This window comes from Sorex araneus, chromosome 1 (genome assembly GCF_027595985.1).
Source record: "Sorex araneus isolate mSorAra2 chromosome 1, mSorAra2.pri, whole genome shotgun sequence".
Classification (NCBI taxonomy): Eukaryota; Metazoa; Chordata; class Mammalia; order Eulipotyphla; family Soricidae; genus Sorex; species Sorex araneus.
In genome coordinates, this window is record NC_073302.1 from 302,078,458 (window position 1) to 302,105,811 (window position 27,354).

Below are 27,354 nucleotides of genomic sequence, written 5' to 3' on the forward strand. Positions count from 1 at the left end.
CCACCCTTGGGGATATAAAGCCTGGTGTCTACCTCACAGCAGCTGTCCCCAGAAAACTAGAGTCTGGTGTGTCCTGACCAGCCATAGCTGCTCTTCAGGAAGGAGGACGCAGACCTGAGCAGGCCCAGGTAAGCTGCCATTCTGGCTGAGCAGAGGGTCTTGGAGGCTGTAAGCTGACAGGAAGTAGGCCTGGGTTCATTTGCCAGAGATGACCTTGATGGGTGGATGAAGGAGAGGAGGGTGGGGGGTGGGTGGGAGGTATACTTTTTTTTTTTTTTTTTTGGTGGTGGAATATGGGCACTGGTGAAAGGATGGGTGTTTGAGCATTGTATAACTGAGACATAAGCCTGAGAACTTTGTAACTTTCCACATGGTGATTCAATAAAATAAATTAAAAAAAAATAAAAAAGAAATGGGCGAGTAAAGAGACATGAGACCAACATTGAGATAGTGTTCAAGGGAGAAGCAAGGGCTTCAGGAGGAGCTGTTTATTTGTTCCTCTATGGGCCTTGCCCAGCAGTGTTTAGGGGCTACCTGGTGCTCAGGGGGGTCTTATTCCTGGTTGTGCTGGGGATCAACTTAAGTAAGGTGTATGCAAAGCAAATTCTTAGCTGTTATGTCTTGGACCGCATATATTAGCTTAATCGTGTGCGCTATTTTTTAAAAGATCTTGGTGGATGTTGCATATTGTCCATCATCTTGTTTCATATTTCTATCCCATCCTTGCCTTAGGTTTTTCACATCTCGACTGGGAGTTGAGCCTCTTCCACGCCCGCAGAACCAACTGACGCTTCCGTTTCCGGTCCCCGGGGAGGGCCGGGAGAGGACCAGGAGGAGCAGAGACCTGAGCTGCCCCTGACCATGGCCCTGGCCGCCGCCCTGGCCGAGCTGCACGCACAGGCCCGCTGCCCGCTGTGCCAGGGGCCCCTGCGCGCGCCCCTGACCCTGGACTGCGGCCACAACTGCTGCAGCTCGTGCCTGCGGCGGCGCTGGCAGCACCTGCGGGAGCCCCTGCCCTGCCCCGTGTGCCAGCACCCCTGCCCCCGCGAGCCCCTCGGGCCCAACACGCAGCTGGCGCTGCTGGCCGACCTGGTCAGCCTGCTGCCCGGCCGGAGGCCCAAGGGACATGCGCCAGAAGCTCGAGGCCGTTGTGCCACGCACCGCCAGCCCTTGATCCTCTTCTGTGAGGACCACCTGGAGCTGCTGTGTGGCAAGTGCGGCGCCTCTGCTGCCCACCGCGGCCACCGCCTCACGCCCATCAGCGCCTCGGCTGCTCATCACAGGACCAAGCTCAAGGGCTACCTGGAGCCTCTGGGCCAGCAGCTGGCAGAGGCAGACGGGCAGTTAGAAAGGCAAGATGCAGAGTTAGGTGAAATCAAAGACCAGCTGAAGACGCATAAGGAGAATGTGTGCCGTGAAGCCCACCAGTTGAAGCATTTCCTGAAAAGAAAGGAGTGTGCCATTGAGAATAAGATGTTTCGGGAACTGTCCCATGTTTATCGAGACTTGTTGAAGAACAAAGCCCAACTGTCCCAGTATGCCCAGACCCTGAAGAATCGGCTGATGGACGCCAAGCTGTTCTCTCTGAAGGCCGACTCGGACCTCCTGGCAGAGGGCAGCGATGTGCACCTGGACTGGCGTGAGTGTTTGAGCACGGAGCTCCCCTCGGTGCCTGCCATCAAGTATGAAAGGGAGAGTCTCTATCTCCCCCCACATTACATCGGCTTGGACAACATGGTAGCCAAGTTCCAGGTGAATTTGACATTGGATCCTGAGACTGCTCACGGGGATCTCCACATCTCCCAGCAGAGAATTGCCAGCTGCTGCCAGAAGGGCACGAAGCCCACCAAGACCCCTCCTCCCCAGGCATTCACCTCTCACGTAGCTGTCCTCGGGATGCCGGGTTTTTTGGGCGGAAGGCACTTCTGGCTGGTGGAAATCCGAGGTCCAGGTGTGTGGTCTTTGGGTGTGTGCAAGGAATCCTTACCCAGAAAGGGTCTGGTGAGGCCTGCCCCTCGCAATGGCTGCTGGCGCTTCTCAGTGTCCTCCATGGCCGAGCCCGCCTGCCGACAGGACCGACGGTGCCAGCAAATTGGCGTTTTTCTGGACTACGACTTGGGAGAAATTTCCTTTTACAACTGGAGCAAGAGAACCCACTTATGTACAATCGCAGGTGAATTTACAGAAAAACTCATGCCTTATTTTTCCGTCAGAAATTTTTCCTTGACATCTTCCTTGAGCGTAATCAGAGAAGGATGCTGAAGAACATGCAAGCTGTGGTTGTGTTCTGTGAAGTGGTTAAGTGCTGGCAATAAGAGTCTTGATTCTGAACCACCACTGGCACCGTATAAGGAACTACCTTTGGCCCCATGTCAGCTTATCTACTGACCATGATCCAGAGGCTTATACATCTCAATTAAATCCTGAAAGAGAACAGCAACCTGCAGAAAACTCTTCTGGACACCCGTGCAAGGCTTAGTTGTCTGGGGCACCTTGGAGGGGGGCGGTTGAGCCCACCCAAAACAGAGCCCCAAGCAGCTGAAAACTTCCACACTGCACAATTACTGGCTTGCCTCCAGCTGGACTCCACTGCCCTTGGGTCGAGACTTACTTAGAAATTAATCTGCTAAAAAACTTAGTTACGTGGGTTTTGTGACTGAAATCTCTAGGTTTTCATGGAGTCAGGACCCGCTACCCTCCCCCATCTCTGCCAGAAGCCCCAGCAGTCATGCACACACCCAAAAGCTGCCACCAAGTCAACATTTAACTCCAACTGTATCATTCCCTTAAAAATTCCCTGGAGAGGGGCTGGAGTGATAGCACAGCGGGTAGGGCGTTTGCCTTGCACGCAGCCAACCCGGGTTCGAATCCCAGCATCCCATATGGTCCCCTGAGCACCGCCAGGGGTAATTCCTGAGTGAAGAGCCAGGAGTAACCCCTGTGCATCGCCAGGTGTGACCCAAAAAAAAAAAATTCCCTGGAGAAACTGTACAGCATGGATAAACCAATAGTTGCACACCAGACTAGATGGGATGTAGTGTAGAAGGCAACTAATCTTAATGAAGAAAATATTAACATCCAAGGCTTACCTATAACAACATCTTAGTAATCTCTTCTACAAGGACTTAATGGCTCCATCGTGAAATACAACTTTCTTCTAAGAAAACATTTTTTCATCATTCTGTTAGTAAATTATTGATAACAAACAATATGAAACAAATTATTGAGTACCTGCTATGGGGGCAGGCTTAAAGGGTTATTGGGAATATTGAAGACAACGGTGGAGGGAAGGTGCAATGGTGGTGGGATTGGTTTTGGAACATTGAATGTCTGTAACAAATTATGAGCGACTTTATAAACCACAGTGTTTGAAGTGTAAGGAGAAAATGTACCTATGTGTGGGCCTTACCTGTTCCATGTAAACTCCAAAATATATTAACATAGAATTGCTTTAAAAGTGTTGTTAATGCCAAGTGAGACATGATTATTACCATAATGAGATCCAAGTATAAAATAAAATTTAATGTAATATTGTAATATACTTTAGATTATAGAGTTGAAAATGTATATTTGTAAATAAGTATTTTTATATTGTGTTAATGGTTTTACTTTTCTTATTTACATAGGTCAAAATCATATAGCAATTTTTTTTTTTTTGCTTTTCGGGTCATACCTGGCAATGTTCAGGGCTTCCTCCTGGCTCTGCACTCAGGAATTAACTCCTGGTGGTGCTTGGGGGACCATATGGGATGCTGGGAATTGAACCCGGGTCGGCCACATGCAAGGCAAACACCCTACCCGCTGTGCTATCGCTCTAGCCCCTAGTAATCATTTTTTGACCCTTACTGATTTGTTTTTTTTATGTGCCCAAAGGGGCAGATTGGGATTGGGAGGGAAACTGGAGATATTGGTGGAAGGAAAGGTCACACTGATGGTGTTGGAACACTAAATGCTTGAAACATCTGTATAATGAACAACTTTGTAAATCATGGTGTTTTAAATAAATTTTTTTTTTAAAAAAAGAGTCTTGATTTCATTCTGGTATCTGAGTGGTGGTGATTTTCTCCCCCCATCCTACCTCTGGGCAAGTTATCAGTCAAGCTGCCACTCCCGTCAAGAGCTTGGGGGTGGGTCCCAGGAATTCTAAAGTTTTGAATGGGGTGATAGAGCTGGAGTTAAATTTTTAACTGGATGGTGACTTTGGGGTCTGGAGGCATCTCTGCAGCTTGTTTATCTCTTTTGAGATTTATTTATGAGTCTTGAATCATGGATGATTAATGAGTTTATAGGGCACCAGAGAAAGTGGTAATGATTATTCCTTTTCCTTAGGGAGAGGGGGAGACAGTTTGGGCTGCAACCAGTGGTGCTCAGAGCTTGTTCCTGACAGTGCTCAGGGGTCACTCCTGTTGGTTCTCCAGGGATCAGATGCAGTGCTGTGAACTGACCCAGGCTGATTTCACACAAGGGTAGTGTCTTAACCCTTGTACTCATTCTAGCCCAAGAAATGGTGTTCCTGCCAAGCTTGGTGAGGGTTTTTTTTTCCCCAGGGGTCTCCACACAAGGTCATTCAAGACTGTGCTTAAGGAAAGCACCCTTAATCCACTTTATTAGTGCTCTAGTCACTGATCTGGGATTTAAACATTTTGAAAAAAAAAAGGTGGTTGTAGAATTCCTACTTTGTCTCAGACTCAAGGGGAGCGTGCTAGTCAGAAACGCACGTAAGTCATATAAACATCACTTAAATGCCGAGACTGTTAGGGAAAGTTCAGGGAAAAGCCACCAATTGAGATTCCTCTGGAAAGGCCAGAAGGGAAGAGGTGGTCACTCGAACCATCCACACCCTGCAGGCCTTTCTGTGACGTGCCCCCATCACTCTTCCTGCAGTGGGTCTGGAAAGCTGGAATTTGTGTGTCTGGTTCAAGGAACCCTTAGTGCTGGATTCAGAGTCGATAAGCACAAACCAGGAAGAGGCCAAAGGCTTTATCCACCTCAACTCTCCCTGCCCTGATGGGATCTTGCTGGGAGCCTGGGTTCAGGATGCTGGGAGTAAGCACTCCCAGGATTGATGGAGGAGGCTTCAGTGACTGGGTGTCAGAATACGTCCTGTAAGGGTCACAAATGTTAGTATACAGGCCTGAGAAAGCTCAATCATGGAGGTGGAGAATTGAATTATCCAGAACGCAAAGTACCAGGTAAAATTCTTTCAGCTACATTTTGAGGGTTTCTGCAATGCTCTGGGTACGAAAAAATGCTCTTCTAAAATTTTTTCTTTTTGGGCCACACTTGGAGATGCTCAGTGGTTACTCCTGGTTCTGTACTCAGGAATTACTCCTGGTGGTGCTCAGGGGACCATATGGGATGCTGGGATGCTGGGGATCAAACTTGGGTTGGCCATGTGCAAGGCAAATGCCCTCCCTGCTGTACTATCACTCTGGTCCCATGAAGTACATTTCTTTTTCTTTTTTTTGGCTTTTTGGGTCACACCCATCGATGCACAGGGGTTACTCCTGGCTCATGCACTCAGGAATTAACTCCTGGTGGTTCTCAGGGGACCATATGGATGCTGGGAATCGAACCTGGTTTGGCCGCGTACAAGGCAAACACCCTATCTGCTGTGCTATTGCTCCAGCCCCCATGAAGTACATTCTACCCAGAAGAATCTGCAGCTTCTCCTCCTCCTGGTTCTGAAGTTTTGCCCTCACCTCCTCTATACCCCATATTAGCTATCTCCGGAGCCCCCCAGGATGAGGGGAAAGAGAAAAGTTGATCCCGAGAGCTTGTCTGCTGCCTGGATACCTGGGGCAGCAGAGACACACTTCCAGGAAAGGGACATAAGAGCAGAATCTATAAACAGCCACCCTCAGCACGGAGGGTGTTAAACAGCCTCTGAGGGATAAGCCAGCACTGCAGCGTCATTGGGGAGAAAGGCAGTAGGAGTTTCTCCCAAAATAGTGGACTCCAAAAGTAGATCACCAATGAGCATCCATAGGGAACCTGTGAGAGCGGGATTGGAGGAGAGTGGGCGGCCGGACTTGAGTGAGAAGTCTTGTCTTGGGGCAGGAGATGAGATCAGAGAGGCTGACGATGGAGAGGGCCCAGGGGAGCTAATTAGTTCTCTGAAAAGGATGAGGTTTAGAATAGACAAATGGGAGGGAAGGGATGACCATGCTTCCAGAGTAAAAAAGACCCTGCTTTGAAGCCCCTGCAGCCTCCCCCGTGAGGAATCAGATCTGAGCACCAGGAGGGCACCTGCCCATTGTAGGTGAACTGAGGCTCAAGGACCTTTAGCAGCCAGCAGCTTTGTGGGGGAGGCATTCAAGGGGAAGGGAGGAAACCTGAGGCAGGACAGGAGTTGTGCTTCTGTAGGTTCGGTGGTGGGTTCAGAGGTGGAGGTGCTGGAGGAGGGGCACCTCCAGCCATTTATGTTGGGGCGTCAGGGTGGGAGAGAGTCACGGAGGAAGGTGTGGGAGCCCAGGCTCCTGCTGGTGCTCAGAATTCGTGCCAGGACCATTGCTCACCATGGCACCACTTTATTATTTTTTTTAAATTGAATTACCATGAGATTCACAGTTACAAAAGCTGTTCATGGTTGGGTTTCAGTCATACACTGTTCCAACACCCATCCCTCCACCAGTGTACATTTCCCACCACCAATGTCCCTAGTTTCGCTTCTGCTACTCCTCCCCCACACAGCCGTTTCTCTCTCTCTCTCTCTCTCTCTCTCTCTCTCTCTCTCTCTCTCTCTCTCTCTCTCTTTCTCTCTCTGTCTCTCTCTCTCCCACACACCCTTTGTGGAACCACTTTTTGTATCTCAAATGGACCAACCAGTTAAGGTTTTGAACAAAGTGTGTGTGTGTGTGTGTGTGTGTGTGTGTGTGTGTGTGTGTGTGTTTTACATCCTTGTAAATTAAATATTGGCTGAAATGTGTGGATGTGTATACAGTCATGCATTTTCCTTTCAACTTGTCCTCAGCCACGTGGAATCAGCTCTCGTGATAATCACAAGATCCTACGTCGTCTGGGGTTTTGGTTTTATTTATAGCCGTGAGCAGAGTGTTGAAGACACTCAGCTAATGAGCAACCCACATACGGAAGAGAACCAAAAGGCTCTGGGCACGGGGCACCACCAGCGTCTTCTCCAGAGTTTATTTGTCATTTCATTGATGTTCTATCCGTGAGTGAGAAGACAGGACAGTGGACCTGGTGGGAGGTGGACACAGGGATGAGATCAGGCATGGACTCCTGCTGGTGGCATGTCTCCCCTTTCTATCATGTCAGGGAGGGGCAGAGGTGTGGAGAAGAGGGAGGTGAGGGGCTTAGAGTGGCAGGACTTGACTCCACTGTGAAGAAGGTGAGAACAGGGCGTGGAGGGACCCGCTCTGACATCGAGGGTATTTATAAGGAAGAAGAGGATGTGCCAGGGCTGCAACAGCTGAGCTCTAAGGCATTTGCAGACGTCAACTTTTAGGGAAAAACAGATCTAATTATAGATAGTTGATTTCTCCATAATGCAGTGAGAATATTTTAATGAATTCCGTGGCTCATGAAACCTAGTATGATTATGAATTAATTTCCAAACGTCTTTATTTGTTACCTCACCAACTTCTTTGCTGTTGAGTATTTTCAAGACATCCAAAGTTTCTGTGGCTCAGGAGGTGGTTCCTAGTGGTGCTCAGAGGACTATGTGTTCAGTCTGGGTTTATCTCTCAAGCCCAACCTTTATTGTTGTTCATTTTTCAGTGCTGAGGATTGAAGCCAGGCCTATATATCAACATCTTAACGTGGGGGCAGGAATTCAGGGGCCCAGCACCTAACGTGCACTTTGAAGACACAGAGGCCATCTCTGGCACCACAAAAGCAAACGTATAATGACAAAACCTACCTAACACCTGCTTTTCCCTTTCTCTATGCCCTGGGAACAATTAAAAAATAAAAAAATGAATATTAGCATTTGCCCATGTGTCAATGAAAGACTTTGAAAGACTTTAAAAAATACACAAAATGGATCGGGTTTATAAATTGCCATCTCCCCAAACTAAATGACCACATATATTATGTATGAGCAATCAGCCCCTATTGACATCCACTTACATGGTGACTGAGTGGCCCCTTGTTGCCCCTCCCTTATTGTGAGGGAAATTTTGACATGCATATATATGTATGAATACACACACACAAACATATATATATATACATATCTACATCTATATCTATATATATATATTACATCCAGAAAGAGACTTAAAAGCAAGCTCTCAGAAGCATGTGGCCGCAAAGCTTCTTTAGATATCTTTAGCCTTCTTCTCCCTCTGGGAGAAACTGGCAATCTTCTGAGAGTTTCCTGCCCACATGGGACAGCCTTGCAAGCTTCCCATGGTGTATTCATATGCAAAATCCAGTAACAAGCTGGATCTCATTCCCCTGACCCTGAAGAGCCCCCAGTGCAACATCCTTAGGAGGGCCGAGTCGAGATGGACTTCTAAGATCTCAGGGAAAGGATGAAATGAGATGTTACTGAGCCCGCCTGAGAAATCGGTGATTAACAGGATTTCGTGATTCATAATATATGTATGAATACACACATATATGTATGTATATATATATATTATATCCCTCTCAACTATCCTCTCACTCATGAACAGTCAGTCACAGCATTTTTTTTAAATGTGAGTTTATTTTTTAATTTTTAATTTTTTTTTTCTTTTTGGGTCACACCTGGAGATGTACAGGGCTCATTCCTGGCTCATGCACTCAGGAATCACCCCTGGCGGTGCTCAGGGGACCATATGGGATGCTGGGATTCGAACCCGGGTCGACCACGTGCAAGGCAAACGCCCTACCCGCTGTGCTATCACTCCAGCTCCAGTCCCAGCATTTTGAAAAACCACCAGACACGTCTGTCTGAGTCATTGTTGGTTTGTGTAGGTTAAGTTAGAAAACAAAGCTGGTGAGCTGTAGTCTGTGGTCTTTAGTCCCTGAATATTTATTGCCTTTAACCACTTGTACTATTTTTTGAAGGATCCATGTGAATTCCCCATAGTTCTGCAGTCTGGATTTTCCAAGTGTCCTCCGGGCTGAGCATCCTGCGAACCCCCAGGACCAACTGATGCTTCAGTTTCCAGTCCCCGGGAATCGCTGGGAGAGGACCAGGACGAATAGAGACCTGAGCCGCCCCTGCAGGCCCAAATGGCCATCCCAGTTCCCAGTGGCCAGCGTCACTGCCCACTGCTCTCCATCACCCCCACCCCCGAATCATCGCCCTGGCTGTCGCCCTGGCTGAGCTGCAGGCACAGGCCTGTTGCCTGCTGTGCCGGGCTGCTCGTCACAGAAGGAAGCTCAAGGGCTACTGGAGCCTCTGAAGAAGCAGCTGCAGGAGGCACAAAGGCCCTGGGGCTGCAAGATGTGAAGAGACAGGAGTGGAGAGAGGAGTTGGCTATTCACAAGCAAACCGTTATTTGCCAGTATCTGAAGGGGAACAGAGACCAACCAACCCAGCACGGCTCCAGGGTCTGCTGAGGGCTGTCACCCAGCTGTGCCTGCTGACGGGACTCAGAAGTGGAGTCTGAAGGTCCCTCTGGTGTTTCGGTAGTTTCAAGAAGGACATTCACAGTGTCTTCCCACTTTATGCTGCTTTGCAAAGCACAGTGAACAAGTTCCAAGTAGATTTGATACTGACCCCGAAAGTGCTCAGACCAGTTTAATCTCTCAGGACAGGAAAACTGTCAGTTGTCACCATGAAAGCACAGAATCCACCTCTGCTCATTCCCCAGCACCCGTGCCTCTCCCAGCTATCCTGGAAACTCAGGAATTTGTTGGCAGCAGGCCAGCCTGGCAGGGAGAAGCCCGGGAGACTGGGCTCTCTCATGAGCAAGGAACCCTTCCCCAGAATTGCTCCAACCCAGTCATCTGCACGCAGCTGCTGTCGGCGGTATGAAGGACCCACTTCCACACACCTTCACCTCCAAGGCTTTGAGCTTACAGTGGCGTTGGTGTTTTCCCAGACCTTGACGTGGGAGAAGTTTACTTCTTTTTTTTTTAATTTTGTTTTTAGTTTTTAATGAATCACTGTGAGATATATTTACAGACTTACAAACTTTCGTGCTTACATTTCAGCCATACAAAGATTGAGTACCCATCCCTCTACCAGTGCTCATTCTCCACCACCAATATTCCCAGTATCCCTCCCCTCCACCCCCACCCCCACATCTGTGGAGGCGGATTCCCTTTTATTCTCGCTCTCCTTTAGGGTGTTGTGGTCTGCAATGCAGGTATTAAGTGGCCATTATGTTCAGTCTACTTTGAGCATACATCTCCCATCCCGAGCAGGTCCCCCAAACATCTTTTACCTGGTGGTCCCTTCCCTATCTGAGCTGCCTTTTCCCCCAGCATGTGAGGCCAGCTTCCAAACCATGGAGCAATCCTTATCTCTACTATCCTTGGGTGTTAGTCTCCCATTCTGTTACTTTACATTCCACAAATGAGTATAGTCCTACTATGTCTGTCCCTCTCTTTCTGACTCATTTCACTTAGGATACTCTTCATGTGAATCCATTTATATGCAAATTTTATGACTTCATCTCTTATAACAGCTGCATAGTATTCGATTGTGTAGATGTACAAAAGTTTCTTTAGCCAGTCATCTGTTCTTGGGCACTTGGGATTTTTCCAGATTCTGGCTATTGTAAACAGTGCTGCGATGAACATACGAGTGTAGATGTCTTTTCTACTATATTTTTTTGCATCTCTGGGATGGGAGAAGTTTACTTCTACAAACTGAGTGAAAGAATCCACCTACGTAAACTCACTGCAACGGTTACAGAAGAAGTTGGGCCCTATGTCTCAAGTCATCTTTTCCCTGTAACATTTGATCTAAGTATTGTCAGGGATGAATTTCCTTGCAATGGAAAGTTCTGGAAATAAAGCGTTGCAGTTTAGCTCTGAGGTCTGTGTGCAGTGTTCTCTCTGAACTCTGGAACTCACCCTCAGCCTATCATCTGGGCCAATTGCAGACAATCTGCTCCTCCCTGGGGAGAAAGGCTCTATCTGCAAACTTCTCTCCAGGGTTCCCCACCCCTGGCACCCCAAGTGGCCATCTCCCTCCACCCCCTCCTTTGGCCATGTGGCCGCATCGCTTTGCCCATGTAGCCTCAGTCTGGGTGACCTGGGCCCGTGACTTGCTCTTGGTATGTTTGGATTCAGCTAGCTCCCCACATGAGAACAGAATTGCTTTTCTTTCTTTCACCCAACCCTACCTGTTTTTTCAAAACAGGAAATATGTAGAAGTAGAAACAGATGAACACCCACCACAATCCTTTAAGGCACCTTCACCCTCTTTTCACCATGCTCGCTCTTGCCCTCTTTCACCTCAGCCACTTTAGCCTGCTCTCTTATGGACAGAGAGAGAGAGAAAGAGAGAGAGAGAGAGAGAGAGAGAGAGAGAGAGAGAGAGAGAGAGAGAGAGAGAGAGAGAGAGAGAGAGAGAGAAGAAATTAGACTACTTCCCCTTTAATTTGCAAGATGATCATTTGCCAAGGGTTGGGGCGTCCTTGGGAGAACTTGTAGTAACTTATTTGGAGTCTGACCAGAAGCCCAAGGCTCAGCTAGTTGGTATACTGTCGGAAACACACACCATCCTGGTGCTCTTGCTTCATCTTGGGAGGACGATCATGGCACCCCTCTTTCGTGGGACCCCCTTGACTCTGCACATTGCCTCTCCCCCAGCTTTGATTGCACCTGGGTGGTTGATAGGAGAGGTCCACACTCACAGCCTCTGTCAGACACCCTGGGACATTTGGGGTTGCCTGGAGCCCATGGTTGAGAAAATAACCTGCTTTCAAAGTCCTTTTATCTCTTTTCCTTATAGGAAAATATTGATTGAAAACCCTAATCCTGCGCTGGAGACACAGCTCAAGGGGATGGAGAGCAGGCTTTGCACACAAGGGATCTGGGCTCCACCCCCGGGCACTGAATGGTTCCAGAGTACCCCTGGACATTTCCTAGGGTGGCCCCCAAACAACAAAACAAATCAACAACACAAAAAAGAAACTGAAAACTCTATTGTCAAGCTGAACCCATTGTACAGAGAGGGTGCCAGAGTTAATTTTCCATTTTCTAACTTTCCTACTTGGGTCTGGGAGACCATTGAGATGGTATCTGCATTATTGGAGACTCTGAGAGAAGAAGTAATTTCAAATCTCAGCATCTTCTGGGTCCTCAGACATGTTTCAAAACAGGGGGTACAAGACTGGAGAGCTCGTGCAGAAGTTAAGGGTCTTGCTTTGGAGCCAAGTTTGGTTCGATCCCGGGCACCACATGTGGTCTCCCAATCCTCATCAGAAGTAACTCATGAGCGCTGCTGGGTGTGCCCCCTCCCAAATATAAAAAAAGTGAAAGTGGGGGCAAACAGCCTGATGAGGAGGGGGCCACTCAAGGCCAGCAGAGAAAGCTCAGGTCCACTGTAGGGGAGTCCTGCAAGCTTTCTCTGAGGGATAAAATCAGGTTGGTCAGCACGAGGGGTGCTGGGAGGTCCTTCCAGATGAGAGGGGGCCTGCGAGCCAGGGGACTTCCTCCCAGAGCTTGCCTATCTTGGAGAGTCCTGCATTTGGTGAGAGAGACATAAAGCACTGCACATAAGACTTCCCATTTCATTTTTACTTTCAAAGACAAATCTGCTTGGGGGAGCATACTGGGGTTCAGGGAACCCTTTCCTGCCGTATTCTCTAGGTCTCTGTTGGGTGTTGTGGTCAGGTTCAGTCATGAATGAAAACCAATGGTGCCTTAGTCAGGCACTCAGATATATAACCAGGATTTACAGTGTGTCCAGTGAACTGTTCTGATGGCAGCGACTGAAGGGGACTCCACATTCCTCTGAGCTGTTGGGGAACTTTGCTTACCAGGTTCGAAGGATGATGGGTACACGGAGAAACCACTCTGGGAGACAGCTGATGGTCACTCACTTTACTGCCAAATCCACACATATTTTATAGAGGGTCTCGGCTTAAGAGGATGGTCCAATCACATAAAGCTTAGCGTGACTGACCTGTCACCTTTCCAACTCTGCTTTGCCCCGGCCAAATCCCAAATAGGGCAAGATGCTGCAGTTAGGAATGCAGTTAGGTGACAATTCTTGGGGGATGAGACTTAACACCGGATACCTGGTGGTTATAAAAATGCACCCAGACACTCCCTACTGGGTTGCTATGCAGGGATAGATCTAATCTGCTCCGGGCGCCTGTTCCCATACTCTACACTGAACCACTGAGCTCCTGGTCTTCCATGGTGGTGAGAGGAGACTAGAATCCCGTAGCACGGAGCCCAGCAAAGGGCCTGCTGTTTTGTTTCCAGTTCTAAGGGGTCTGTCCCTCACGGGCCCTCCGTGAGGTTGCTCAGGCAGCAGCTGTTCAATGAAAAGGGAACTTTTCTGGTACAGGGACACCGAGTTAACTCAGATGACTAAATAGCTACCATTTCTCCATGCTGGGCTTCCAGTATGACCCAGCTGGTCCTGAGAATCTTTTTTTTCTTTTAGGGTTTTGGGTCACACCCAGAGACCTCAGGGTCACTCCTAGTTCTGCACTCAGGAATTACTCCTGGCAGGTTTGGGAGAACCACATGGGATTTGGGGATCAAACATAGGTCGGCCATGTGTAAGGCAAATACCCTACCCACTGCACTATCACTCCAGCCCTGATAACTTTTTAACCAGATCAGCTGGGCAAACCAGATCCCCCAAATACCAAGGTTTCTACATCAGAGTCTAACCGGGTTCAGTTCTTCCTGAGTTCTAAAAAAAAAAAAAATCTCTGAGGAATGTCCTGTATGTGTCCCTCATATTAACACAGAAACCCAAGCATTCACATCTAGATGTGAAGATTTGGATTACCCAAAAATGCACAAAACGTCCAAGTAGTAGAATTCTGCCAACTGTATCTGGTGCTGGTGCTGCCCAAGACGAAGCACATTGTACCCAGGTGCCCCTGCGCCTCTGCTCCTGGTGTTCCGGCTCCCAGGCCCCTTAGCCCTCTCCACTCCTCCATAAATTTAGTTCTCCCCTGTTGGATATCATTGGTTTGTCCTTTCCCCCTTGCCACTAGGAGCTTAGGTTTATCAGTCACACCCATCAAAGTGCTCCCGAGTCACTCCCATTCTTTTGTTTATCTGTAACCAATTCTACCAGTTTATCTGCTCTTCCCTTAATCAAACTCTGTTAATTGGTAAGGTCAGAACTTCCTAGGACACTGAATATTATAACATTGCCTTTCTCTCCTCTTTATGCCTTTTGAATAATTTACTTTAAAGCTATGTCTTTTTTGTATAGACACAAGAAGACAATATTATGTTTTTATAACTTAAGACTTAATTGGCCTCGATATTCCTTCCTGGACATCTGCTTTCTCCACTTAAGCCTCAGTTGCCCTCAGTTCCTAGCACCTCAAAGTAGGGTCCCCGACGTGGGACGGGAAGGATCCAGGGCAAGCGGTGAGTTATGTGCTACCCTGGCATCGAGATGGGCCTGGCCAAAGTGCCTAATTCTTAACTATAAGTTAAGAGCTTGATCATAGACAAATACTGTCATGATCCAATAGTAATTATGAGACTGGGACCCTGCTAGGGATAGGAAAGACTGATCTGGCCTGAGCACTGTAGTCTGAGATTGAGATGGCCCCAGGAGAGCAATTCTATAAGCTTTAATGCATCTCTTATTGTGTCCATACAAAATGATTAATATTATGAATTCTTATATGTTTGCTGGCTGAGGAGAAGAGAAACACATTCATGGGACTCTGCCCTTGGGTGGGTCTTCCTGCTGAAAGAGAGATTCTGTCCTAGTGAAGGCATTCCCCTGAGAGATAGAACTATACCCCCTATGGATTGTAACCACACCTTTAGATAAGCCCCAGGCTGCAGGGGGACGGGGAGATTTAAGGTAGCTGTATGAGGGGGCAAGGGGGGAGTTCCAGAGGAGAGTGTATAGAGGGAAGATTGGAATAAACTGCAAGTGAGACCAACCATCTTGGCTCCGTTCCTTCCTTCGCCTGCCACATCTTCGCCATCAACCTCCCCGGGGTGGGGGAAGCGGCTGGAGGCTACCGAACTCGGGTGGCGGGAGAGACAGCTGCTGCCCTAGGCCCTGTGCCTGGCTCGGTGCGGTGAGGCTTCCCTTTCCTCGCCCGCGCCTTTTCTTTTTATTTTTATTTTTATACAACTGGCGTCCCTGTGCGTGCCCGAATCTCCAACCGCTGTGCAACTAAAGGTAAGAATAGCGTTCGGTAGAATTCCACTCTAGAAAAGTTTGGTGGGAGAACAGAATTTTGTGGTGCAGTGAATTAAAATACTAGACTTACTGCCCCAGTAAGATGGGACAAAAACAGTGCCGCGAGAAGTCCGCTCAAAATTTTTCGCGCCAAACTGAACGTGGCAAGTTTTTTATTGAATTAATTAAGCATTTTGCAAAGAGAACTGGGCATCGTGTTTCTCGGGACCAACTCCGGTCCTGCCTAAAAATTGTCTATAAGTTTCATCCCTGGTTTTCAGATAAGGGTACTTTGGAGCCTAAGGTTTGGGAAAAAATTAAGGATAATGTCTTTAAGGAATTTAAAGGAGGGGCTAAAATCCCCAAACAATTCTGGGTAACTTGGGAAATCATTAATTCCATTCTCAAAGCTTTGGAAGATACCTCCGAGGAGGAGGAAATTAGATATGCTATGGGAGGCTTTCCTCAGGAGTTAAACAGAGAGGATTTTAAATTTGAGGATGAAGTAAAGAAAGTTTCTACTACGGAGAGAGCCTTACCCTCAGCTCCTCCCATACCCAAGCCTAGAAAGAAGCCTGCTGCTCAATGCGTGGCTGCTCCCATACCCAAACCCCGAAAGCATCTCAAGGCGTTTCCAGTGCAGACACGTTCTCAGAGCAAAAATCACTCTGCCACTGAAGAATTAACGTTCTCTACTGACGTTAGACCAGAGAGACCACCACCTCCCTTGTATGACTCCACTTCTAGTGAATCAGAGGAAAGTGATGGGTATGATGAGCCAGCTACCACTTCCTCAGATTCTGAGTCTGAGAGCAGCATGGTAGAGGAGGCTTCTCACAGGAGCCGCCGCCCTTCAACCAAGCGGCCTCCAGGTCGCTCGGGACATGCTCCCGACAGAAGCTTACAGCTGAGACCTCTCGACCGTAAATGGTCAATTCCACCCAGACCCCATGAGCTCCATCTATTTTTTCCCATCCAGCTAGAGGAAAATCAGTCTCCATCTTATGAAGGGTTAGGAATGGACTCACTCAGTAATTTTAAAAAGGCCTGTGCCTTGTACGGACCTACATCTCCGTACTGTAAGGAGTATCTTACAGGCTGGAGCAAAAAGGCTCATTGGGTACCTCAAGATTTTCACGTGGTTGCTAAGACGTGCTTAAGCCCTTCTCAGTATATGCAGTGGAGGATGTGGTTCAGTGATGAGGCCAAGGCGAAACTACAGAGCCTAGGCCACGCTGGACGAAAATTTTCAGGGATTAAATTGACGTATGAGATGTTAATAGGTGAAGGGAAATGGCACAACCCTAAAAAGCAAGTCACCTTACCTCGTGCTGTGTTTTCTCACGTCCGTGATATCGCCTTGTGGGCCTGGGAGAGGATTGATGCAGACGCTGAATTCAAGGGAAGCTACACAAAGATTATTCAGGGAGTCTCAGAACCTTATGCAGACTTCATAGGGAGACTGATGGAAGCCATAGAAAAGCAGGTGAAGGGTAAGGAAACTCAGGAGCTTTTGTCCAAACAATTGGCCTTTGAAAATGCTAATGAGGATTGCCAGGCCATCTTGCGCCCCATTAAGGAGAAGGAAGATATTATGGGATACTTGAAGGCATGTCGGAATGTTGGTTCTATCAAACATCAGGCGCGCATTAACGCTGTTGAGGCCTATGCCATACAGAGGCAAGATAAGGGCAAATGTTTTAATTGTGGGAGATCAGGCCACTTCCGTAAGGACTGCAGGGCACCTCCAAACCGTGCCACTGTGAGAGCACCACCTGGACCTTGTCCACGATGCCGTAAGGGAAACCATTGGGCCAGAGATTGTCCCTCCAATCTTGGTGTGGCTGCTGACCCCAATTCGGGAAACTTGCAGTGGGGCCAGCCCCAGGCCCCGCAAAACCAGGGGACGTTCCCAGCTGCAGCCCTTCTCCCCAGTGTGGAGCTTCAGAGCTCCAGTCAATAGATTCACTGCAACCAGCCACGGCAGGGAGCAATGCCTTGGATATTCCCTGCCCTGATACAGTTATCATCTGCCCCACCCAGAGTCCTGACAAATTAAATTCTGCTGTAAAGGGACAAGATTTGAGCCCCCAGGTAGAAAGGGAGCTTGCTCAAGTGAACCTTGCAAGCAGCACATCAGGTTTTCATGGTTGTCTGGAGGATTTCCTAACAGTGAAGGTAAAGGCATCGCCAATTTCTGACTCCACTCATGGAGTGCATCTAGAATCTCAGCAACAAGCGGCTGAGTTCAGGGAACAGGAAGCTATCCCGCGTATGGGATATGCGGAGCTGAGTTCTGTACCTAATGGGCATCAGGTTTTGAGCCAGGATAGAAGCAAGGAACTTTGGAATCAAAGAGTTGTGTCTATTGGTGAATTTGCACTGGCTAACCGAGCAGAACTTTGTATAAAAGGGCTCAGCTACCCTGAGAGGCCTCAGTCAGGTCAGAGGTGGAGAAAGCCTTGTCTAGTTTCTAGTCTTAATTCCAAAGACCATCAGTCAGGAACTCAGTCTGGACAACTGAATCTCAAGTTTTTTATCAGAACCTGTGGTGATATGCTATTTCCAAAGAAGATTATTCAAAAATTCAGGCTGGTACAGTTTTATTTTTGGGGAAGTGAACTTCTACTTCTAGTTCATGAGATGCCACCTCTAGGAAAACGGCTTCAGGGCCAGTGGGTACGTGGTTATTCTCCCACTCGGCAATTGCTTATTGACCCAGGAGGCACAGAGATGCCTCATTCCTGGGTGCTCACCCACTCAGCCACTACAGATGCTGAGTCTGGTGAGGGACAGAAGGCATTGTCACTAGGATACTTCTGCTTGTGTGTGTGCATGGTTATGAAGCAGGTTATTTTGGATACCAGAAAAGAGCTTCCAATGAAGGCTGTAACTTGCCACATTGGTTTTTTCATTGCCCATGTGCCAGGGCTGGCTAATATCATCTCAAACTCAGTTTATGCTGTTGGTTTCTTCCCTGGTATTATGACTATGTCTCTAAATGCATCAAACACTATAGTTCAAAAATTGCTTCAGCAGCTACAAGCTGTTTTACAAAAGTGCTCTGAATTTTTTTTTTTCCTTTTCCTTTATTACTCTTATCTGATCTCATTCTGGTCTGACTGGATCTATGACTTGAGCACAGTTTAAAAAAAAAAAAAAAAAGGAGGTATGCCCCGTTTGACTCCTTGTCCTTGACACTGTTCACTTTAAACTTTTTAAATTTACCTTAAGGAGAGCCATATACAGCAGCTGAAAGGCATTTTCAGGAAAATGCACAGACTCAGGAAACTACTAATTCTCCTATTTGGATTAAAATTGACAAATTAAGTAGCAGGGAGACTCCTCACTCGAGGAAAAGGCTATGTTTTTCTTTCAACAGACAACCCCACCAAGAAACTTTGGTTCCCATTTTGCATTTCGTCAGGAGCCGAATTCATCTGCCTGCTTTAACTTTCAGAACTCTGCAGTTTTACAACCCTCCAAATTCCAGCCACAAGCCATCACCAAGCTGATTTCAGCTGGAAGCCACAAGGAAACCAGAAGAGGAGTTTGCATCAGAGGGCCTGCAGCAAAGGCCTCTAGCTCCTCTATCATATCACAAGGCCACATTAAGAGCATTCCTTGTATCCTTCTTTTACAGGTTGTAGAATGGAAAACGCCAGGACCCCATATTTTGGATTAATAATTCTTTACTTTTACCCTTTCCTTGGAATTCACAGGTGCCTCAGTTTCCAAAGGAGGAAGGAATGACTTTTAACAGGAATACCTTCTCATTTCTCTCTAGGATATCCATTTGTATTGGAGCTTTTCCTCTGTCTCTTTATCCACAGGCGTGGAGATGTACCAAACCCCAATGGTCGAAGCCTCTAATAACTTTAAAAAGTATTTTTTCCAAACATAAGCTAGGTTGCACAGATATGACTGCCAGTGGACCTGACCAGAGAATGGCTGCATCCCTCTGCTGAAGGACTCCTGACAGAAGTTGTGATGCTCCTGTTCCAGTGCTCCCTGCCTGATCCAGTACTTCATGAGATTCATCAGACTCCTATAGCTGCTCCTCTAGGACTCGTTGCTGTGACCACTACTGCTGCTGCTGCAGAAACAACTCTTCAATTTTGATCCAGACAATTCATTTCTTCAGAATGGGACTAACTGACTCTCATCATTGGTGACTTGCCTCACCCTTGGACAGTGCAGGACAATTGGACGCTTTACTACTACAAGCACTGCTCTGGCCAAGGGTCGGACTGAAATTTTATTACAATTTATAAGACTGTATTGTGTTTGGAATTGTTCCTCTTTCTATTTAAAATTTTTGTAATTTTGTAAACAGAAAAGGGGGAGATGTTGGATATCATTGGTTTGTCCTTTCCCCCTTGCCACTAGGAGCTTAGGTTTATCAGTCACACCCATCAAAGTGCTCCCGAGTCACTCCCATTCTTTTGTTTATCTGTAACCAATTCTACCAGTTTATCTGCTCTTCCCTTAATCAAACTCTGTTAATTGGTAAGGTCAGAACTTCCTAGGACACTGAATATTATAACATTGCCTTTCTCTCCTCTTTATGCCTTTTGAATAATTTACTTTAAAGCTATGTCTTTTTTGTATAGACACAAGAAGACAATATTATGTTTTTATAACTTAAGACTTAATTGGCCTCGATATTCCTTCCTGGACATCTGCTTTCTCCACTTAAGCCTCAGTTGCCCTCAGTTCCTAGCACCTCAAAGTAGGGTCCCCGACGTGGGACGGGAAGGATCCAGGGCAAGCGGTGAGTTATGTGCTACCCTGGCATCGAGATGGGCCTGGCCAAAGTGCCTAATTCTTAACTATAAGTTAAGAGCTTGATCATAGACAAATACTGTCATGATCCAATAGTAATTATGAGACTGGGACCCTGCTAGGGATAGGAAAGACTGATCTGGCCTGAGCACTGTAGTCTGAGATTGAGATGGCCCCAGGAGAGCAATTCTATAAGCTTTAATGCATCTCTTATTGTGTCCATACAAAATAATTAATATTATGAATTCTTATATGTTTGCTGGCAGAGGAGAAGAGAAACACATTCATGGGACTCTGCCCTTGGGTGGATCCTCCTGCTGAAAGAGAATTAAGTCCTAGGAGAAGCATCCCCTGAGGGAAAAGAACCTTACCCTATTGCTGACCACACCTATGTGTATGCCCCAACCCCCTCATGCTGTGGAGATTTAACTAGGCTGTAAGAGTGGGTTGGGGGCCAGATCCAGATCCACGGCGCCAGATCCATAGGGGCCAGATCCATGGCGCCAGATCCGCCGGAGCCAGATCCACGGCGCCAGATCCACCAGGGCCAGATCCACGGGGGCCAGATCCACGGGGGCCAGATCCACAGATCGAAAGAGAGACCGAGAGCCGGGAGAGAGGCAGAGAGAGAGAGAGAATGAAGTAGGATGGGGGAGAAAGAAGCAGGAGGAGAATCAGAGGAGAATGGAGATGGACATGAAATAAACCGATCGAGCAACCAGTTTGGCCTTCTTCTTCCTTCGCCTGCCTCGCCGCCTGCGCGCCCTTTCCTTTCTTTTTATTTTTATACACTCCCCCAGCCTCGGTCGGTCGAGAGAACAGAATGAGTTTGTGCATCCAGGACAAAGAGTTGAGGACAGACTCCGGGAATACCTACTCTAGAGTCAGAATGGGTTGAAAGGCTTTCAGAAGGGGAAGTGGAGACTGGGCCACAACTTCACACAGGTTAACCGAAAAAAAACACAATACATAAAATTAGATCCCACATGCGGGAGGCCTGTTTAGGAGTGATCCTTTTAGGAGTGATCGTCGGAGAAAAGGGGCAGGATACGCTCCTTCCCCACCACAGGAAAAGAGATTTCTCTTAAGGGGAGAGCTGGAATTCAGTCCCTCCACTACCACAAATTATGTAGTCCAGTTTCCCACCAGACGGCAGCGGATATGCCTCACTCTGGGAAAGTCGGGGAGAGATACCAGAGATATCAGAGATACCACTTTCTCATTGGAGAGAAAGACAGTCATCACTGATAAGCCTTCAACAAATTAAGCCAGTTCACAACTTATATGAACGCTTTCAACTCAGCGGTCAACTCATTCAGTGCAGGGATGGTAGGGCGGGGCTGGGATCTAAAGGGAAGCCCCACCCTGGCATCCGATTGAAGAGATTAAAATCTGACCAATGGGAGGAGAGCAAAGGACACACCCAAGGCCTATAAAATCAGCCTCCACAAGGACTGGAGAGCTCACAGCTTCTTCTCTGGACTCCAGAAGACAGGCTGCGCTGGAGGAAAGAGGAGTTTGGAGCACAGCTGCCTTGGACTCAGCAGAACCCAGATATGAGCTGAGCATTTCGGAGAGCAAGGAACTGGGAGCAGGACACAGTAAGTAGGAATGAGGCGGCTATGCAGGGTGCCCACAGCAGACAGATGGGGGGTCAGGCAGTGAAGGGAACTTGGCAAAGTCTGCGGTTCCAGAGGATTCCCGTTTAAATAGGCTTGAATTTATTTGTCAGAGATTTTCTGGGTGGCATAGGGAAATCTGGGGTGCCTTCGGAGAAGCAGAAACTGGGGAGATGGGGGGGGTGTCACATCACGCAGGGCTCTTTGGCGGGTTCCAGGTGAGGGATGTGTGGGAAATTGTGGAATTTCCAAAGCTGAACCATGAGGGAAATCAAAGCTCTAATAGAGATTCATGCCATTTTACCAATTATGGCACCATTTTAATTTTTCAAATGACTCCCAAATTAAGACTTTTTAAAATGTGTTTCCACAACAGTAGATAAAGTATTGGCAGAAAAATTTATATGTGTATCTATTCCTGCAATTTCATTTTAATCAGTGGTGTGGGAATTTTTTCATGATAATGACAAGATTTCAGGGACTTCCAATTTCCTTTTTCTTTAAGTAGTTCTGAGGGTGTAGAATGAGTTCCCAGGAGTGTGACCCCATAATGTAAGTGATACTACATTGTTTATAAATCTGTTATTCATATATATTTTTATATATTATTTTCTTAGGAAAGTGGTGGATATTATCCTGTTATCTACAGTCTGCATTTTGTGCCTGTCTACACCAATTGGATTTTCCATCTACACTCTGAGTTGAGCATCTTGTGCACCCCCAGGACCAACTGACACTTCTGTTTCCGGTCCCCAGGGAGGGCTGAGAGAGGACCAGGAGGAGCACAGACTCAAGCGGCCCCTGAACCATGGCCCTGGCCGCCGGCCTGGCCGAGCTGCATGCACAGGCCTGCTGCCCGCTCTGCCAGGGGCCCCTGTGCGAGCCCCTGACCCTGGACTGTGGCCACAACTGCTGCAGTGCGTGCCTACAGCAGCGCTGGCAGCACCTGCAGGAGCCCCTGCCCTGCCCCGTGTGCCAGCACCCCTGTCCCCATGGGCCCCGCGGAACCAACACGCAGCTGGCGCAGCTGGCTGACCTGGTCAGCCGGCTGCCTGGCCCGAGGCCCGAGGGACACGCGCTGGAAGCCCGAGGCCGCTGTGCTGTGCACCTGCAGCCCCTGAGCCTGTTCTGCGAAGACCACCTGGAGCTGCTGTGTGACCAGTGCGGCGCCTCTGCTGCCCACCGCGGCCACCGCCTCACGCCCATCGGCGCCGCGGCTGCTCATCACAGGACCAAGCTCAAGGGCTACCTGGAGCCTCTGCGCAAGCAGCTGCAGGAGGCACAGAGGGCCCGGGAGCAGCAAATTTTAAAGAGAGACGAACTGAGAGAGGAGTTGGAAAAGCAGAGGTCTGAATTGTACTGGGAATTGAAAGAGTTTAAGGACTGCCTGCGGTCGGAGCAGAACATCTTCGACATCACGGAAGAAAATCACATGAGGGCAGTTTTCCAAGAGGGCATCAGAAGCAGGAAGCAGCTGTCCGCCCTCAGCTCCACTCTGAGGGCAGCCCTGTGGGACCTCACCCAGCTCCACCTGCAGGCGGACCAGAACCTGCTGGCAGGGGTCAGGGAGGCGCAGCTGCAGAGGAGCCGGTGGGACAGCGCCGAGCTCCCTGCGACCTTTGTCTACCGCCCGACCCAGCAGATCCGAACCTTCCCCCCACATCACATCGGCCTGCAGAACATACTGAGCAGGTTCCAGGTGGACGTGACCCTGGACCCCGAAACCGCTCACTCCAGTCTGCTGGTCTCCCCGGACAGGAGAAGGGTGGTCTACTGCCCTGAGATGTTGGTCATGCAGCTCGGCCGCGCCCCTCCCCCCAACACACCCTTGTCTCATGTCGCCGTCATGGGTGCTCAGGGATTCCAAGGCGGCAGACACTTCTGGCAAGTAGAAATCAGTGGCATGGGGATGTGGTCCATAGGCGTGTGTGAGGACACCCCCAGAAATGCCCCCAACACACCGTCCCCAGAAAGGGGCTTCTGGGAGCTCATTCTGATGACCAGACATCACCTCGACTCGCTGCCTGAGCAGACCCTCGTGGGCATTTTCCTGGATTACGACTTGGGACAGGTTTCCTTTTACAATATGTACAACAGGTCTCACTTCCATACCATCACAGACACATGGACAGGGCGGCTCCTGCCCTATTTCTCTGTCGGGACTGCTTCTAGCATGTTTTCCCTGAGTGTTGTTAGAGACGAATGCTGACTGCCTTGTGGACGTTGTAATGGGAATAAAGTTGGAGTCTTGTCTAATGAGGTGGCTGGACTGTTTCTCCCCACCCTCTGCTGTCACTCTGGACCCTGTCTATGGGCCACGTGGCAGGAAATCTTGCAGCTGTCTCCTGGGTTTGGGGGGAGTTTCCCATGAGCTACCCTTGCTAGGGAGTTCTCCCACTGCTCCACCCCCCCTTCCCAACTACGACACTCAAGAGTGATCTTTTCCACTAATGCTGGAATATGTGGTCACCCTCTGCTCTGAGTCACACTGGGTGCAGCATGAATCCCAACACTGCACCATAGCTGAATTATAAGTTATCTTATCTAACTTTATTAACGCCCTCAAAATTAATTTTAACATTAGCACCCACCACTTTCTTTTTTTAAAAAATTTTTAAAATTTTGTTGAATCACCATGAGATAGTTACAAGCTTTCATGTTTGGGTTACAATCTCACAATGATCAAACACCCATCCCTCCACCAGTGTACATTCCCCACCACCAATATCCCCAGTATACACCCCCTTTCCCACCCTCCCCCTGCCTCTATGGTAGACAATATTCCCCATACTCTCTCTCTACTTTTGGGCATTATGGCTTGCAACACAGACACTGAGAGGTCATCATGTTTGGTCCATTATCTACTTTCGGCATGCATCTCCCATCCTGACTTGTTCCTCCAGCCATCATTTTCTTAGTGATCCCTTCTCTATTCCATCTGCCTTCTCCCTTCCGCTCATGAAGCAGTCTTCCAGCTATGGGGCAATCCCCCTGGCCCTTGTATCTACGGTCCTTGGGAGCATCCACCACTTTTTCTAAACCACTGACCCCCTTTCCCACACCCCCACTCTACCCCTCTGATAACCTAAGTTACTTCTGGGGCTGGAGCAATAGTACAGTGGGTAGGGGTACATTTGCCTTTTTCATGACCCACCTGGGTTTGAGACTCATCTGGGTTTGATTCTCGGTATCTCCCCCACGCCCCCAAGCAGAAGCCAGGAGAAACTCCTGAGCATCATCGAATGTGGCCTCAAAATAAAACAAAACCCCCAAATAACCTCAATCATTTCTTTGTCCCCTGAAGAACTGAATCGTGACTAGATCATTGGAGCCCGAGTGAGTGGCTATAACAGTACTTTGAATATGCACGTGCTCTTGGTGGGATTCATGGGGTGTTTCTATTCTCTAAGACCTTGGATTTTTATAGTAATGAGCCTCATCCTTCATGGGAAGGCTGAAGAACCACTGACATCTTCCATTCACATTTTGTTGGCCACACCTGGTGGCACCCAGGATCCAACTGACACCTCGGCCAGATCAGGTGTGCACTCTACTATGTGAGCTGTCTCCCAGCCATGCACCGGGACCCTCAGGGTGAGTTTGGGGAGCACCAGGACCATACCTGGCAGGACTGGGGGTGGAGTCGGCTCTAGCTGGTGATATTTGGCACTGAACTGTGGTCTGGAACCTGAGCCCCCAAGCCCTTGTGCTCTCACCCTGACCCCAAGGCACAGAACTCTGTCCTTTGGACTAGGAGGTGGGGAGAGGCTGAGCTCCAGCCCCCTAACACAACCATCCTAGATTCACATCCCTGAGTGGGAGAGAAGACCACAGGCTGTGAACAGGTACTCGAATCGCCAGTGGCCATGATCTTGATAACTCCCCTCCATCTTACTGGTGGACATCAGATTGCATCCTTAGTCCAGTGTAAAGCCCTCCAGGTAAGTGGGGGCTAAGACCCTTGCTTTAGCCTAGCCCACCAAGAAACCAGCCCTTCCACCCACATCTGACCACTTGAGCAAGAAAATTCCAAGGCAAAGACCTTGGATTCCATGGACGAACCAAGTGCAGCCCATTGGCATGGGCCTCCCTCTTGCTTGTGTGCTCGGTTCGGCCTGGAAAGTGTGTTCTATGGCTGAGAGCCCAGGGTTATTCTTATACTCATCTCTCTCACAACTTCCCCTCTACCACCCATGCAGGCGTGACCAGCAGGGCAGCCTGGGTGATGCCCAACACTGGCCACTGCACTTACCCTACTTGCCACTCAGGCCCTTTTGACCTTGGTGTTTGGATGCCTCTGGGCAGTTGTTATTTTAGAGCCAAGCACAGCCCAAGTTAATTCAAACTCGATACACAGATGTTGGGAACACTGGTGACTGCACCCCTGGTGCCCTCCTGTTTTATTAACTTTGGTGCGGAGGGTCCCCAGGCACTGGGCAACCTTGAATCCTGAGTAGCCTCCCTGCTTGTTAAACTTGACACACAGATTCCCGCAGTGCCCTGCACTTCATCCTCCTGCTCTCTACTCAGGTCCACCCACATTTGTGCACAGTTCCTTCAGGCTACTTAGATTTGGAGCATTTTGGATGCAGCACAGGCTTGCTTGAACTTGGTGCCACAGTCTTGCCAAACACTCCAGCTTTCCCACATGGCACATTCCACAGGTCTGCTTGGCACGGCCACCTCCAGGTGCCGCCATGTAATTGCAAAGCAAAACCCTGGTAGTGGTGCCATCCAGCTGGGTGCTGCTGCTATTGGGCACCCCTGACTGTGGCCTCCCCTGGGTCACGGCCCAGATGCATCCATCTTGGCATGCCACAGGTGCCAGGCACTAGCAACCTGTTCCCTGGGTTTCCATCCCAGCTGCTTTGTCTCTGTGCTACAGCTGCTACAGGCACCCAGGACCATTTATTTTGGCAGTTCTTACGACCACACAGATGCAGAATTACAGATACTGCTTGGGTTTTAAGTGCTCTGTGAACCTCCATTACCTGATTCAACATGGACCTGCCCTCTGACCCTAGAACTGCTCTAGGAATAATGACAAATGAGAAACTTACCTGCTCTGGTGGAGAAGGACAATGGCTGGGGCAGAACCCAGAACTGTCATTCTTTGCACACGGTACTAATATACACAGAAAATGCCAAAGGCTACCCTAAAAACTGTCACTGTTGGGGCCGGAGCGATAGCACAGCGGGTAGGGCGTTTGCCTTGCACACGGCCGACCCGGGTTCGATCCCCGGCATCCCATATGGTCCCCCAAGCACTGCCAAGAGTAATTCCTGAGTGCAAAGCCAGGAGTAACCCCTGAGCATCGCTGGGTGTGACCCAAAAAAAAAAAACCAAACTGTCACTGTCACTGTCATCCCGTTGTTCATCGATTTGCTTGTGTGGGCACCAGTAACGTCTCTCATTGTGAGACTTACTGTTACTGTTTTTGGCATATCTAATACACCACGGGTAGCTTGCCAGGCTCTGCTGTGCAGGCTTGATACTCTTGGTAGCTTGCTGGGCTCTTCCAGATGGACGGAGGAATTGAACAGGGGTTGGCCACGTGCAAGGCGAACGCCCTACCGCTGTGCTATTGCTCCAGCCCTAAAAGCTATCAGGAAAGCCATGTACTCAGGAATTACTCCTGGTGGTGCTCTGGGGACCATATGGGATGCTGGGAATCGAACCAGGTTGGCCACGTGCAA

At 48.7% G+C, this 27,354-nt stretch overlaps 2 protein-coding genes across 2 annotated transcripts; both read left to right on the forward strand.

Annotated features, from left to right (window-relative positions):
• Positions 1–861: 861 nt before the first annotated feature.
• LOC101543765 (tripartite motif-containing protein 75-like) lies at positions 862–21,603 on the forward strand. Its single transcript, XM_055127825.1, has 3 exons — positions 862–1,951; positions 2,042–2,173; positions 21,527–21,603. Exons 1-3 carry the CDS (start codon positions 862–864, stop codon positions 21,601–21,603), a joined length of 1,299 nt encoding a protein of 432 aa, XP_054983800.1.
• Positions 21,604–22,465: 862 nt separating this feature from the next.
• Positions 22,466–23,866, forward strand: LOC101543500 (tripartite motif-containing protein 75-like). The gene has a single exon (XM_004614728.2). It carries the CDS (start codon positions 22,466–22,468, stop codon positions 23,864–23,866), a length of 1,401 nt encoding a protein of 466 aa, XP_004614785.2.
• The last annotated feature ends 3,488 nt before the right edge of the window (positions 23,867–27,354 follow it).